This window comes from Nicotiana tomentosiformis, chromosome 4 (assembly GCF_000390325.3).
Source record: "Nicotiana tomentosiformis chromosome 4, ASM39032v3, whole genome shotgun sequence".
Classification (NCBI taxonomy): Eukaryota; Viridiplantae; Streptophyta; class Magnoliopsida; order Solanales; family Solanaceae; genus Nicotiana; species Nicotiana tomentosiformis.
Window position 1 is genome coordinate 65297903 of NC_090815.1, and position 13935 is coordinate 65311837.

Here is a 13935-nt window from a genome sequence, read left to right on the forward strand (position 1 = left end):
AAACGGTTGCCCGTTGAATGTTACCCGATGACAATGCTTTGAATCTTTGGTACTGGCTGCTTTGTCTTCGGAACTTGTTCAACACTGATTGCACGCTTGCATCCGGTGCCAGTTATTTACTGACTCACATCCCACATGTCTTTAGTTCCACGTATCACTCTGTCATTCGTCTAGCTGTCATTAACCAATTTTATCCCGTACAGGTATGAGGAGGGGTAGAGGTAGGCCAAAGAAGTCTTGGTAGGAGGTGATTAAGCGGGACATAACGCAACTGGAGCTTATTGAGGACATGACCCTTGATAGGAGGGTGTGCCGGTCGAGAATTAGAGTAGTAGGTTAGTAGATAGTCGAGCGTTCTACCTATGTCTTCTCGGTCCGATAACATTAGTGTTAGTATGATATCTCTTTATTCTTAGATTGTTATTAACACTTGGTGTTTACTTACTTTCTTGGCTTCGATCTTCTTATTCTATCTTGTTGTTGTTACTACTTATTGCCGTTACTTCTTTTCGTTCTTTTTTTAGCCGAGAGTCTATCAACAACGTCTCTGCCCTTCTATTATATGAGTAAATATGTAAAAAGGTAAAGTTTTCATAATAAATGGTGGATTGCTCAGTCAATTTACTCGCTTTCAAAGTGTTTCTCTAAGCAGGGTGCTGGAAAAACCATGTTGGCAGGGAACTGAATTTTGTGATTTCATCTTACTTACTGCTTTGCATTAATTGGTTAAAAGGGACTTATTTTTTTAACTTTTCCGTAATTTTACTATCTGTGGCTCTGTTGAAGAGAACAAATGAAAAAGGAAGCCGCAGTGTTTAACTGTAAAAGTTGGGTCTCTACTCGAAGTGCTTTTACTTGTGGACCAGTGCTGTCAAAATTGTTGTTATCAAGAAGGGAATTTTGGCCGTTGGGTCATCGCAGGGATTAATAAGTGGCAATTGGAATACTGTTGCTATCCAAATTTGGTCTTCTGGGTCTTTCTTGGATTCATCATGGTAGTCACTTTCATGGTATATTAGTCGTAATTACCATGGAATTGGAATCACCGTCAGTAATTAAAGTTGTCTATTTTTGCTTTTATGACTTTCAGATATTTCTCATGTTCTAACTAAACTAGGGTCCCTCTTTTCTTCATCACTATGGTCAGCAATCCACAAGTGTACAATTCTTGATTTGGCGAAGGAAACCACCATTTGCATCCATCAGCATCTCTCTGCTTTTCAGTTTGTTTGGCTATTTTTGGACTCCCTTTGTTTCTGTTCTCATTGGGCTCATTGGCCTGCTATATCTGGCTTCTGATACTCAAATTGGTGTATTGTATATCTTGCTGAGGCAATAATTCAGATCCCAATTTCCGCAAAGCTCTAATTGTTCAAGCTTTTTTGGGGAACTGTTGAGAACTTGTTCAGATTCAGTTGTATAAGCTCAATATCAAAAACTAACAAGGGTAGATGACAATAGATGAGTCAAGTAGCTCCATATGGAGTAGAGAGCAGGATAAAGCATTTGAGAATGCCTTGGCAACTTATCCTGAGGATTCTCCGGATAGGTGGGAGAAAATTGCGTCTGATGTTCCTGGGAAAACCTTAAAAGAGGTTAAGCATCACTACAACCTCTTACTAGATGATGTTAGCAGGATCGAGTCTGGCTGTGTTCCTTTACCTTGTTATAACTCTTCTTCGGACAGTTCTACAAGCCATGGTGCTGATGAAGGAATAGGAAAGAAGAGTGGGAATTCAAATGGTGAATCAAATCATGGAGGTAAGTCTACGAGGGCGGATCAGGAGCGTCGCAAAGGCATTGCATGGACAGAGGATGAACATAGGTGTGTAGCCATTTCTTTATATGTACAAGTCTTTTCTACTCTCTGCATAAAATATTCAAGCTTACATATCTTCAAAGTTTACATAGCCATATATGTTATCCACTATTACATATTATCATTGTGTCACCTTATGTTTATTCAAGTATATCCATATAAATGATTACAAGATGCTTCCACTTCTGTGATTAACGCTACAGTGGAACTCTTTCACTTTAATCCTGACCTCAAGGTTGATCAATTTGCACTGGAAATATTCAGTGTATATCTTTCTATGCAAATGCTTCTGACATCTTCTTTGGCAAGCTTGAGCAAAGGTCCTCACTGTTTCTGTTTTGGCATCTGAACATGGTTGCTGACCATAAGTAACTGTATTGCACCAAACAGATCTGTTGCTTTTCTCTTAAGCTTACTGTACAAAATATCTCCATGAATTTGTTGCTGAAATTCTAAATGGAGTTAATTCACAACCTCTACAACAGTTGGAAGAATTGATGGTAGTAGTTATATATGAATTTCTTTTTTATTTGAACCAATATAATATCATCCGAATTATCATGGCAATTGAAGCTTATTTTCCTTGGTAAGGCGGAATGTTTTGATTCCTTTTTCACTAAACTTTCTCTAGCTGGGTTGAGTTGCTTCCCCTCGTACATAGAATATGAAAAAATGAACACCTTTTGGCTTGAGCGTATGCTTTGTTGATTTTTAGGAGTAATTTACTGCTAGACAATTGTAGATGACAGAATGTTTATCAGATACGGTGTAAAATATCAAATAATGCGTGGTCTTAAGGGTTAGCCCCAGATGGATTTCTAGGTCATCAAATATAAAATATCAAATATTGGAAGAGTATATTAATGATAACAGAAAAAAAGCCTATTCTAAGTAGGTCTCTGGTTCTTGTGTCAGGTAAGATCAAAGCACAGAGAGTATATTGACTTTCATTTCTCACTTGCTTTGGTAATATTTTCTAATTTGTTTTGTTTGTGAAGCTACGTTGTCCATAAGAAGCATGAAATAATGTTGAATGCAGGTGTCCCATTTAGCATGTTTATTTATGCTAAAGAGAAATGTGGATGCCACTTGGTTGACTTTAAATAAGAGAGTAGGGTAGCACTGACAAATTTTGTGAGATAAGTTCATGTGGAGTGTACAGTTAGTGGCCTACAGCAAAGTTTATCTGAAGCCAGTGTAATCATATAAAATATTTACCGGTTAAATGAGTGAATTAAGATATGAATAGTTGGGTATCTATGAGTAAAACTATATTCAAGGTGAAATTGTCTTAAAAGGGCCTATTTATTGTGACTCTCATCGTTTAGCCAGGAAGACAGATGTGCTTGAGTGCTTCCTCAGTGATTTTTCTACTTTGTATGCAAAATGATTTTATCAAAATCTGGTCAGCCTAATGATCCTATTATTGACGAACAGTAAGCTGATCATGAGCGGATGAAATACTCCTAATCTTTGCAGAATTCTAGGAAAAACCAGAAAAATAGCCCCTTTATTTCTTCGTCAATTCATACTAATGGAGGATTCATAGCTCAAACTAGTTCTACTAGGATATGTAGTCTCAAGATATTAATAGTAACCTTCCACACTCCCACAACTTTGAGTTCAAAGGGTTCGAGTAACCAATAAAGCAAAGCGGTAGAGGGCCTATTGACTCCTCGGAAGGGGTGTTTGCCATATCAAAAAGAAAAGGATACAACCTTGTGATCCATCCTTCTATCTGTGCCTTTGCTTCTAAACCTCCCAAATGAGTGACACTAATGTAATTGCATTGGCTAACATGTGCCATTGAAGTGAGCTTGTACGGGAATTACTTATCCTCTTAAGAGCATGTAGGAAAGAGATTGGTGGCGTTTGCTTCAGATATTTGAAAAAGAATTTCAACAAAAATCGTTCAATGTTTGCAATAACTGTTGTTCAACCAAAACATCAAGAAAGAAAAGTTCTTCAGCTTTTCCAGAAACAGGAAAGTTTTTATTTCTTGGCATTTGGTTGAAAAGAAGCTTTTGCAAAAGTTGATATTTTTTTCGCAAACCAAGTGTTTTAAATTTTTGACGCAAACACCACCTTACTCTTTTCTTGCTCTCCAGTTCTAATTGGTTTAAGTTATTCCTAATTTAATTAATCTGTGTGTCTCACTTGAGTGTTCTCAGTTGCTGCTTTTTGTCATAAATAGTACTATTTCAAAAATATGATGCTGAGGTCATGGATGTATCTCCTGGGTCCTATTTCCTTATCAATGTCCAATCACTACCCTATAAGCATCCTTGCTTTTATTAATTGTCTCTAACTTACAGGTCAATTAATCCTGTATCTGGAATTGGCATTTAACCATCTTTAAAGCATTTATTGTACTTGGCCATGTTTTATAGCGTATCCCATGTATCAGAAGTATTGCTCTATCTCTTGCCTAAGTCCTGCAGAACTCCGCATTTTGTGTCTACCCCCCCCCCCCCCCAACACACCAACCTCTGCATTTCAGTCCTGCATTATAATGTTTTTTCCTCGTGCACTTCTTGTGCGATAATAGCTAAATACTTTTTATTGCCAGTTAGTGTGCGTCTTACCTTACCCTTATTTCTGAAGTCAACAATTCGCGTTAGTGTCATTCTGCATCACTGTGGTTGCAGTTTAACCATTGCGATACTGAGCCACTTTTCCTAGCAGCGAATAATCTCGTCATAGTACCTTCTAATTTCTTTCTTGATGAATACAAATAAAAATTTGAACCTTTTAAAAATTCTCATCCTTTATCAAGAGAGATGAAATATAAACTCTGACTTCTCTTTAAACCCCTGTTTAGACAGAACTTCGGCCAATTTCTGGTGACAAGTACAGTGAGTTTCAAATTAATTGTTCAATGACTTAAGCCTAGTATATGGCGACATGAAACGTGATTGAATAGAACCTGTACACTTTGAAGATGAAGGAAAAGAGAACATCTTTTGTTGCTGGAAACTCATACAAACTGATTGAGATATTTAGGCAAGAGGTATTTCGACAAGGCTCGCTGATACAAATGTATGAGAGAAACAAGAACTCCATTGGGAAGTTATGACTTTGTCCACACATGCTACAGCAGGTATGTCAGAACTTTCACCTGGCTTAAAGAGGGCTGTGGAGAGATATGTTGGAGATGGAAAAAGTCATACTAGATGGATTAATATTTTGTGCTCCAGACTTTAGCAATTGGGAAAATAAATCTAACAATGGGAGTTTCATCACTTACTTTCCTTTATTTAGTAGGCGCTATTTCTCTTCATTTGACAGCATCGCATCAAGATGGATCCAGTAATCCAATTGTTGTACATTCGAAGATGGATAAAAATGCTTTTTACCTTTATTTGATGTGAAGGAAGAGGAAAAATGGGATCATCATCCATGAGGTGGTTTACAATATGGGATGGGTGGATTTGGTGTAGAAAATTAAAAATTTACATAAAAGGCACCTCCTGGTAACATCCACTGAATAATCCATCTTTCAATAATTGTGTTGATGCTACAACATTACAAGGATGGGCAAACTCGAAGGTGAAGGTGAAAGAGGAATTGCTGCAAAATAGAGATGTTTACTGATAGAACTTTATGGGGTAAAAAAAGATGTTTATTGATAGAGGAGGAGTCCTTGAATAGAAGAAAGAATTTTCTTAGTAATTCCTTGGGTGGCTTCTTTTGAGCCGAGGCAACAAAATTCCAGCATGCTCGGAAATCAAGAAGTGGGCCAAACAACCCTTTTTCTTTGATGCTTATGGAATGTAAGAAATATAAGATTGTCTCAAAATAGTGAGAATGATGTAGAAAGTACTGTAGATCTTTTTCGTGTATTTATATTTTTGGTATAAAGATAGAATACCGTGGTGTATTGTAGTTACATACACAACTTGTACATACCTTTGACACTTGACTTGTGTTCAGTAATAAAAATTTTGACTTAAAAAAAGAAGGGCAGACGCATGAAAAAATTTGACACATCCAAATTTCTAACACGAATGACACATGTCTGGATTTGGAAACTGAGGATTGGTAGGAAAGTGATATTTTAGACGGGGAATACTCTTTCTACATTGGTGGTTATCGGTCATTGGATGCCCCAGAGAAGATGTGAAACCTGAGTACACTTGGATTAGGCTTCTAGGGCTACCATTACATCTTTGGTCGAAAAAGGTTTATCGAGCAATTGATGATTTTTGCAGTGATTTTATTGAATTACGCAATGCACCAAATACTGGCATTTCAAGTAGGATTGAATTTGTGTGAAATATCTCAGGTTGGATCAAATTTGTGTGAAATGGAGGGACAACCACATTTATGCTTGTCCGAGATTGGAAATCGGGATGCTATATAGGTAGAATCTACTCCCTATGTGAGCTTGGGTTGCAGAAGATGTCAAGGTGATTGGAAAATTAGAGAGGTTGGGTCTGCCGGGGCAGATACCTACGCAAGAATAACCATGAGGAATTTGATAGTATGAAATGAGAGCTCTTTTGTTATGTGGGTTAGGAGACACTTGTTCGATCTTTACATGGTTCAAAATTTAAATTGCTCGACAAGTTTTCAAAGGATGACGTGGAGGATTCAACGGGTGCAATGTATCCGGTAAAAGAGGACGGGACCCAAATCCAATTGCTCACCGCCTGACCGTCTTTGTCTAGTCCAGTTCAGAACTCGTTGAATGGAAAAAAACATTTGGTGAGCAAAGTGCATATAGTGGGGGTAACTCGATATGCTTTCTAATGAAACTACAGCCCACTTTGGCTATTCTTTTGTTCCTAAATCTAGTAGGTGTAGACATTGAGGCCTTTGAAAAAATGGTTAAGAAGGTCGATTTCTCGAAGTTGCAAGTAGTTTATAACGTAGTCCTTTTAAAGAGGTCCGCCCAAAGGATTTGACGAAGGAGAAAGAACTGGAGTTGGTTCCGACCAACATTTTAGAGATTGCAGCCATACAAGAGGTGACTGTTTTGGAATGAGGTGATGGTTCCTTAGAATACATTCCTGAAGCATACCCCTTGCCTTCGATGGAGGAAGAATGGTATAATGCAAACAACAATAACAAACCCAGTGTAATCCCACATGTGGGGTCTGGGGAGGGTAGTGTGTCCGCAGACCTTACCCCTATCTTTAAGAAACCAGAGAAGCCGTTTTCCTGTAGACCCTCGGCTCAGAAAAGATAAAAAGAAACAGCAACACAAGCAAACCAATTAGAAAACCGAAGCTAAAATATAAGACTAACACCAAGTAGTGCAATCAAAAAACCGAAGCGAAAGAAACAAGTGATAACAGAAATCTAAGAATAGGAAAATGCAAAGGAATAGTGTAATGCATCTTCACCAAATGTAAAGCAAAGGTATCATATTATTAAATGAAGAAAACGTAATGATGCTAAGCAAACGTCTAGTGGCTCAATTCCCATGTTTCGAGGTGAAGCTCTGCTACTATTCCAATAAATTGTAAGAACAAAAGGGAGAAAGCTAGTAATAATATCATTGAAAGCTCATGTAACAACAAGAAGCGGATGAGAGAATTAGAAACATTTGAATTTCATATTAACCACAGAGATGGGAAAAGATGGAAGGGTAAAAACAATCACCAAGGATAACAATCACCAAAGATAAATGGAAGTTAAAAAGAATTAGTTGCAATATAGGGGGGTCGAATCTAAGTGTTGGTCCATGAAGGGAGAGCAGACTTTTTTTATTTCCGGAGAAACAACATTGGAGTATGGACATATGGCTTGGTATGGCTTATATGGGCAAATAGGTGAGTTGATTAAGCTGTCATCAACTCAAGAGGAGGTAGTGGTGGCATTGTTATCCTTTGGGTTATTGTAGTCATCTAGAAAAGTAGTTTATAGAGAGAACCTTTGTGAATAAGGGATCTAACATGTTTCTTCAATCACCAACAGAAAAAAGTTCAAACATAATCCTGCAACTAATTATTTCGCATGTCTGACTGATGATCATTTTAACATAGAAATTGTTCAAAGAACCTTGTAAAATGTATGTCTAGCTTGTAAGAAACATTTGTGGTGTTCCACTATATAAAGTGCTTAATTATCTGTTTATCTCTTTAATGGATATAGATTTTCATCTAAGACAGAAATAGATAACACACTCTTGACTTTGCACTCCATAAATATTTCCAATTCAAGCCATCTGCACTATGCCCGAAGAATGGAGATATAGTACGATGATCCCGTTGTATAAGAACAAGGATGATATCCCAAGTTGCAACAACTACCGGGGAATCAAGTTACTAAGCCATACTATGAAAGTTTAGGAGAGGGTGGTAGAGCTGAGGTTGAGGAGGTTTGTGACTATTTCTGAAAACCAGTTCGGATTTATGCCGGGATGTTTGACTACGAAAGTTATTCATCTTGTTAGGAGATTGATGGAGCAGTATAGGAAGAGAAAGAGAGATTTACATATGGTGTTCATCGACTAATAGAAGGCTTACGATAAAGTGCCAAGAGAGGTTCTGTGGAGATGTTTGGAGGCTAGAGGTATTCATGTTGCATACATTAGGGCTATTAAGGACATGTATGATGGAGCTAAGACTCGAGTAAGGACAGTGGGAGGGGACTCGGAACACTTCCCAGTTATGATGGAGTTGCACCAAGGGTCAGCCCTCAGCCCATTTCAATTTGCCTTGGCAATCGACGCACTGACGCGCCACATTCAAGGGGAGGTGCCGTGGTGCATATTATTTGCATATGACATTGTACTAATTGACAAGACGCGGTGCGGTATTAACGAGAGGTTAGAGGTTTGGAGGCAGACCCCGAAGTCTAAAGGTTTCATGTTGAGCAGGACCAAGACAGAGTACTTGGAGTGCAAGTTCAGTGGTGCGACTCAGGCAGTGGACGAAGACGTGAGACTTGATTCTCAAGTCATCCCTAGGAGAGAAAGTTTTAAATACCTTGGGTCAGTTATACAAGGGGATGGAGAGATCGACGAGGATGCTACACATCGTATTGGGGCGGGGTGGATGAAATGAAGGCTCGCTTTCGGTGTTTTGTGTGATAAGAATGTGTCACCAAAACTTAAAAGTAAGTTCTATAGAGCAGTGGTCAGACCGACTATGTTGTATGGGGCAGAGTGTTAGCCAGTCAAGAATTCCCATGTCCAAAAGATGAAGGTGGCTGAAATGAGGATGTTGAGATGGATGTGCGGGCATACCAGATTAGATAGAATTAGAAATGAAGTTATTTGGGACAAGGTTGGTGTGGCCTCTGTGGAGGACAAGATGCGGGAGGTGAGACTTAGATGTTCGGGCATGTGAAGAGGAGAGGCTTGTGCACCGGTGATGAGGTGTGAGAGGTTGGCCCCAGAGGGCCTAAGGAGAGGTAGAAGCAGGCCGAAGAAGTATTGGGGAGAGGTGATTAGGCAAGATATGAGTTTGCTCCAGCTTACTAAGGACATGACCATGGATAGGAAGGTATGGAGGTTGAGAATAAAGGTAAAGGGTTAGGTAGCCGAGCGTGTCCGTGTCAGTAACAATTGCTTTAGTACTTGACTTAGTGTCATTTGTGTATTCTCGTATTCCTTGACTTCTGTTATTATTTGTTGCTTTCGTTTCGGCTTTTTGATTGCAGTACCTAGTGTTTGTTTTGTATCTTTGCTTCGGTTTTCTGATTGGTGTGCTTGTTGTTGCCCTTCCTTTTACCTTTCCGCCGAGGGTCTACCGGAAACAACCTCTCTACCTTCTTGAATATAGGGGTAAGGTCTGCGTACACACTACCCTCCCCAGACCTCACTTGTGGGATTGCAGTGGGTTTATTGTTGTTGTTCAAGCCATGCAAGAGAGTAAGTATTTTTTATGATCAAATTACCACTAGTTAATTATATAATGTATAGACTTGGTTCTTAAAGACGAGAGATGATTTTGCCTACATAAGTAGATTAACGAGAGATGATTTTGCCTACTTAAGTAGATTAACGAGAGATGATTTTGCCTACTTAAGTAGATTATCTGTTATTTTGATGTTCCTGTTGGTAATGTGATACATAAGTGGCGTTTGCTTTCTCAGTGGTCTCAGCTTATATTGTATTATGTAGTTGCAATCCACGAAATCGTTCCTATTTCAAAAGATATTATAGTGTACGATTGTATCTCCTCTGGGAGATAGTTCCAGTTTATCAAGCCAATACTTTGTCAGGGCTCTTTTTAGTCCGGTTCCTGACCTGAAACTTGATCTTGTTTGTGCAATCCGAAAATTCAGAATCGTTGGTTGCAAGGATCAAGTGCGATGTGATCATTAGGTTTAGCCTCTTTTGTCTCAACTAACCTGACTTATTTGATCCAGATTATTAGGTTAGGGTTGCTTTAAGAAGATAATTGAACTGAATTGACAGGAGCCAAACCGGTTTGAAAATGAAATATATTCTAATCAACCAATTGCTTAGTTTGGTGCAGTTGTTCCAGCTCGGCCAGGGTTAGTTTATTACTCTCGCAACTGAACTCCAATCTATAAGTATGTTGACCTATTAATCTAACTTTATATTTTTTAGGAAAAAGGTCCAAAATTGCCCCTCTACTATGGTATATTGTTTACTTCTGCCACCCGTTATACTTTTCGTCCAAATTTATCCCTACCGTTAACAAAGTTTGCATAATTGCCCCGGATCTACACGTGGCAGCTGACCTCCTTAATTTTCTCCATGTCAGCTGCCAAGTCAGCAGGTCCCACCCAACCCCTCTAATATTCTGCATTTGAATTAAGGGTCAAAAGTAATCTGCAACATAACAAAGCTATTTTCAAGCAGGTCAACTTACACAAACGAGATCACACAAATCAAATCCAGATCCATCAAAATAAAAAGCAAATATCTCTGGTTTTTTTCCAAATATAAACGCTATACATTCAACATACTTGTATTACGCTACGAACCGACCCGCCAGAATTGCGTGTTGCCGCCGTGTGAGGATTTGGAAGCAGAAGGTGGCGATGGAGGTAAAAAATGTTTCCGGTTCGTCGACTCATCTGCGATCGGTCCAAATCGGGGTCGGTTCATAGCGCCGCCGCCGTATTAGGCAGTGAAGTAGAAGATAGGTTGAAGAAGGAGGTAGAGGAAGATTAAGCAAGTGCTTGACGCTGCTAAGAACACCAATCCGTACAGAGTTCGAACCGCCATAGAAGAAGATTTTGGATTTTGATTGGAAAGAGATTTGAGATTTAGATCTGGAAAGTAGTGGTGGGGAAGTTCGATTTTAATAGTTTAATGTATTAATTTCAAACTAATTGGATCCGTCTTAAGAGTTATATGGAGTCCAAAACTGGCAGTGTGTGGGACCTACTGAAATCACCATTGAAGGAGCTGTAAGAGAGCTCGAAAACATAAGATGGGTATTCTGATTTGCCGAAGTTTGAGCTAAGTGTTTTGGAGTTTGTTGGGAATATTCATGTGGAGAAGTTGTGGACGATTCTGTTTGGTTAAAAATTTTGTTTGGATCGAAATATTTGAAGCAAAGATGAAGAAGCACTGAGGAAGAAGAAGAAGCAACCTTTTTGGGGATTTTTTTTAATTTGCTGATTTAGTAAATAAGTGTAATAAATAAAATATATTTTTAAATAGTGACATGGACTCTGACTTGGCAGCTGGCATGGAGAAAATTGAGGGGGTCAGCTGCCACGTGTAGATCCGTTAGGGTTAGGAGCAATTATGCAAACTTTGTTAACGGTACAGATAGATTTGGACGAAAAGTATAACGGGTGGCAGAAGTAAACAATATACCATAGTAGAGGGGCAATTTTGGACCTTTTCCCTATTTTTTAACTTGATCGCTGTCTTCATCTTCCTTTGTTTTTGCCTTGTTATCTGCAATAACATGAAAAAATTGTACTGGATAAAACTATGCAATAAAAGGACGAGAAGTGTATTTGATAGAACTAATCGAAAAGAATTCTGGAAAACAAACAAACAAAACAAAACCCAGTGAAATCCCACATCTAGGGTGTGGGAAGGGTAATGTGTACGCAGTCCTTACCCCTACCTTGAGAAAGTAGAAATGTTATTTCCGGTAAACCCTCCGCTTAGAAAAGATACAAAAGTAAAACGGATAAAAGACTCAGGAAAGGTAAAAGCAGGAAATAACAATAAGCAGCAATACCAGCAAGGCAATCAGAAAACCAAAGTGCAAGAATCAACAGGTAATAACAGGAATATGAGAACAAGAAATACAAGACTAGCACTAAATAGTGCACTAGAACTACTGGTACGAAGAAGATGCTCGGCTACCTAACCTTCTACCCTAATTCTCGACCTGCACATCTTCCTATCAAGGGTCATGTTCTCGGTGAGCTGGAGCATCGACATGTCTTGCCTAATCACCTCTCCCAAATACTTCTTCGGTCTACCCCTACCTCTCCTTAGGCCCTCCACGACCAACCTCTCACACTTTTTTACTGGGGCATCGACACCTCTCCTCTTCACATGTCCGAATCATTTAAGTCTCGCTTCCCTCATCTTGTGTCCACTGGAGCCACTCTCACCTTGTCCCGAATAACTTGATTCCTAATTTTATTCAGCCTGGTGTGCCCGCACATCCATCTCAGCATCCTCATTTCCGTCACTTTCTATCTTCTGGACATGGGAGTTCTTGACTCGAAGTGAAAATATATATTCTCAATGACATTTTTGCTTTTTGAGGACCGCTGAACAAAATTTCAATTTTTATGTCGTCAATCTATATCCTTTCCTGGTTTACCTGAAAAATATGTTCTTTCATGCGATGCTTGGTGAGCTTTCTTGTGTGCAATGCGCTCTATGACAAAGTTGAAAAGTGCTGCATTAATCTGAAAGACTATTGTTCTCTTTCTTGTCTTTTTTTACTGCTGTGCTATTTGTTTCTGTTGAAGCTAACTCTTGTCTTTGAAGCAGAAGTAGCAATTGATCTCATAAATGCCTTTTTCTTCTTGGTTCTGAAACAGATTGTTCCTTCTTGGTTTGGACAAATACGGGAAAGGTGATTGGCGAAGTATTTCACGAAATTTTGTTGTGACGCGTACTCCTACACAAGTGGCCAGTCATGCTCAAAAATACTTCATACGTTTAAATTCTATGAATAGGGACAGGAGACGGTCAAGCATACATGACATTACCAGTGTTAACACTGGAGAAGTTTCAGTGCCTCAAGGTCCGATTACTGGCCAATCAAATGGTTCAGCTACAGGAAGTTCTAGCAAACAGAGCAAACAACCAACACCTGCATTAGCTGCTCCTCCTGGCGTTGGTATATATGGAGCAACTAGCATTGGACAACCAATAGGAGGACCCTTTGTTTCTGCAGTTGGCACGCCAGTGAATCTTCCACCATCAACACATATGGCATATGGTGTCCGGCCTCCACTTCCTGGGGCAGTTGTTCCTGGTGCTCCAATGAACATGGGTCCAATGACGTATCCAATGCCACATACAATGCATAGGTAATACAAGTGTTTAGTTATGAAATTGTACAAAGTAAGACGGTAGAGGCTTGTGCTTTCTCAGGCTTAATGCAATCTTCTCACTTAGCAGTAATAATATTTTGTTATGTCACAGAAATTTGACTTTCATTGTCAATTTATCTTATAGAAGAACAATAAAGCATTAGGCAAGACTCCATGCATCTATGTCTGTGATTTAGGCTACCTAGATATAGGTTAGTGATCTTTTTTCTTTTAGTTATGTAGGCATCTTCTCATGAAGAGGTAACTGAAAGTAAGGTTGAGCTCTTTTATGGGGAAACTTTTAGTGAACTGTTGATATGTCATTGTTGGGAAGTCCCATTTCATGTTATACTTTGCCATACGTTTCAATACTCTTTATCGTACGAGAGAACTCGTTTTCAGCATGCTTCTATCCATGAGCATGAAGTCAGCGGCCTACGCTGGTTGTCTGCCATTCAATCACGTGTTTTAAGATGCACTATATATTTACGAGTTGACGTTAGTACTCAAATTGTGGGTTTGCACACAAGTCAAAATCGTCTGTCATGGGATTGGATAGTCCTATGACGACCACAGTCTAATCAAAAACGTTTCACACAAGTTAAAAGCAGTAACTCTAAGCTACTTTTGTTTCTATTTATAAGTTTCTTTTCCTTCTATTTACAAGTTGA

General features: G+C 39.0%; 1 protein-coding gene across 1 annotated transcript; it reads left to right on the forward strand.

Moving 5' to 3' along the window:
• Positions 1–779: 779 nt before the first annotated feature.
• On the forward strand, positions 780–13613 carry LOC104106511 (transcription factor SRM1). The gene is made up of 2 exons (XM_009615073.4): positions 780–1825; positions 12767–13613. Exons 1-2 carry the CDS (start codon positions 1452–1454, stop codon positions 13263–13265), a joined length of 873 nt encoding a protein of 290 aa, XP_009613368.1. The 5' UTR covers positions 780–1451; the 3' UTR covers positions 13266–13613.
• Positions 13614–13935: the final 322 nt, after the last annotated feature.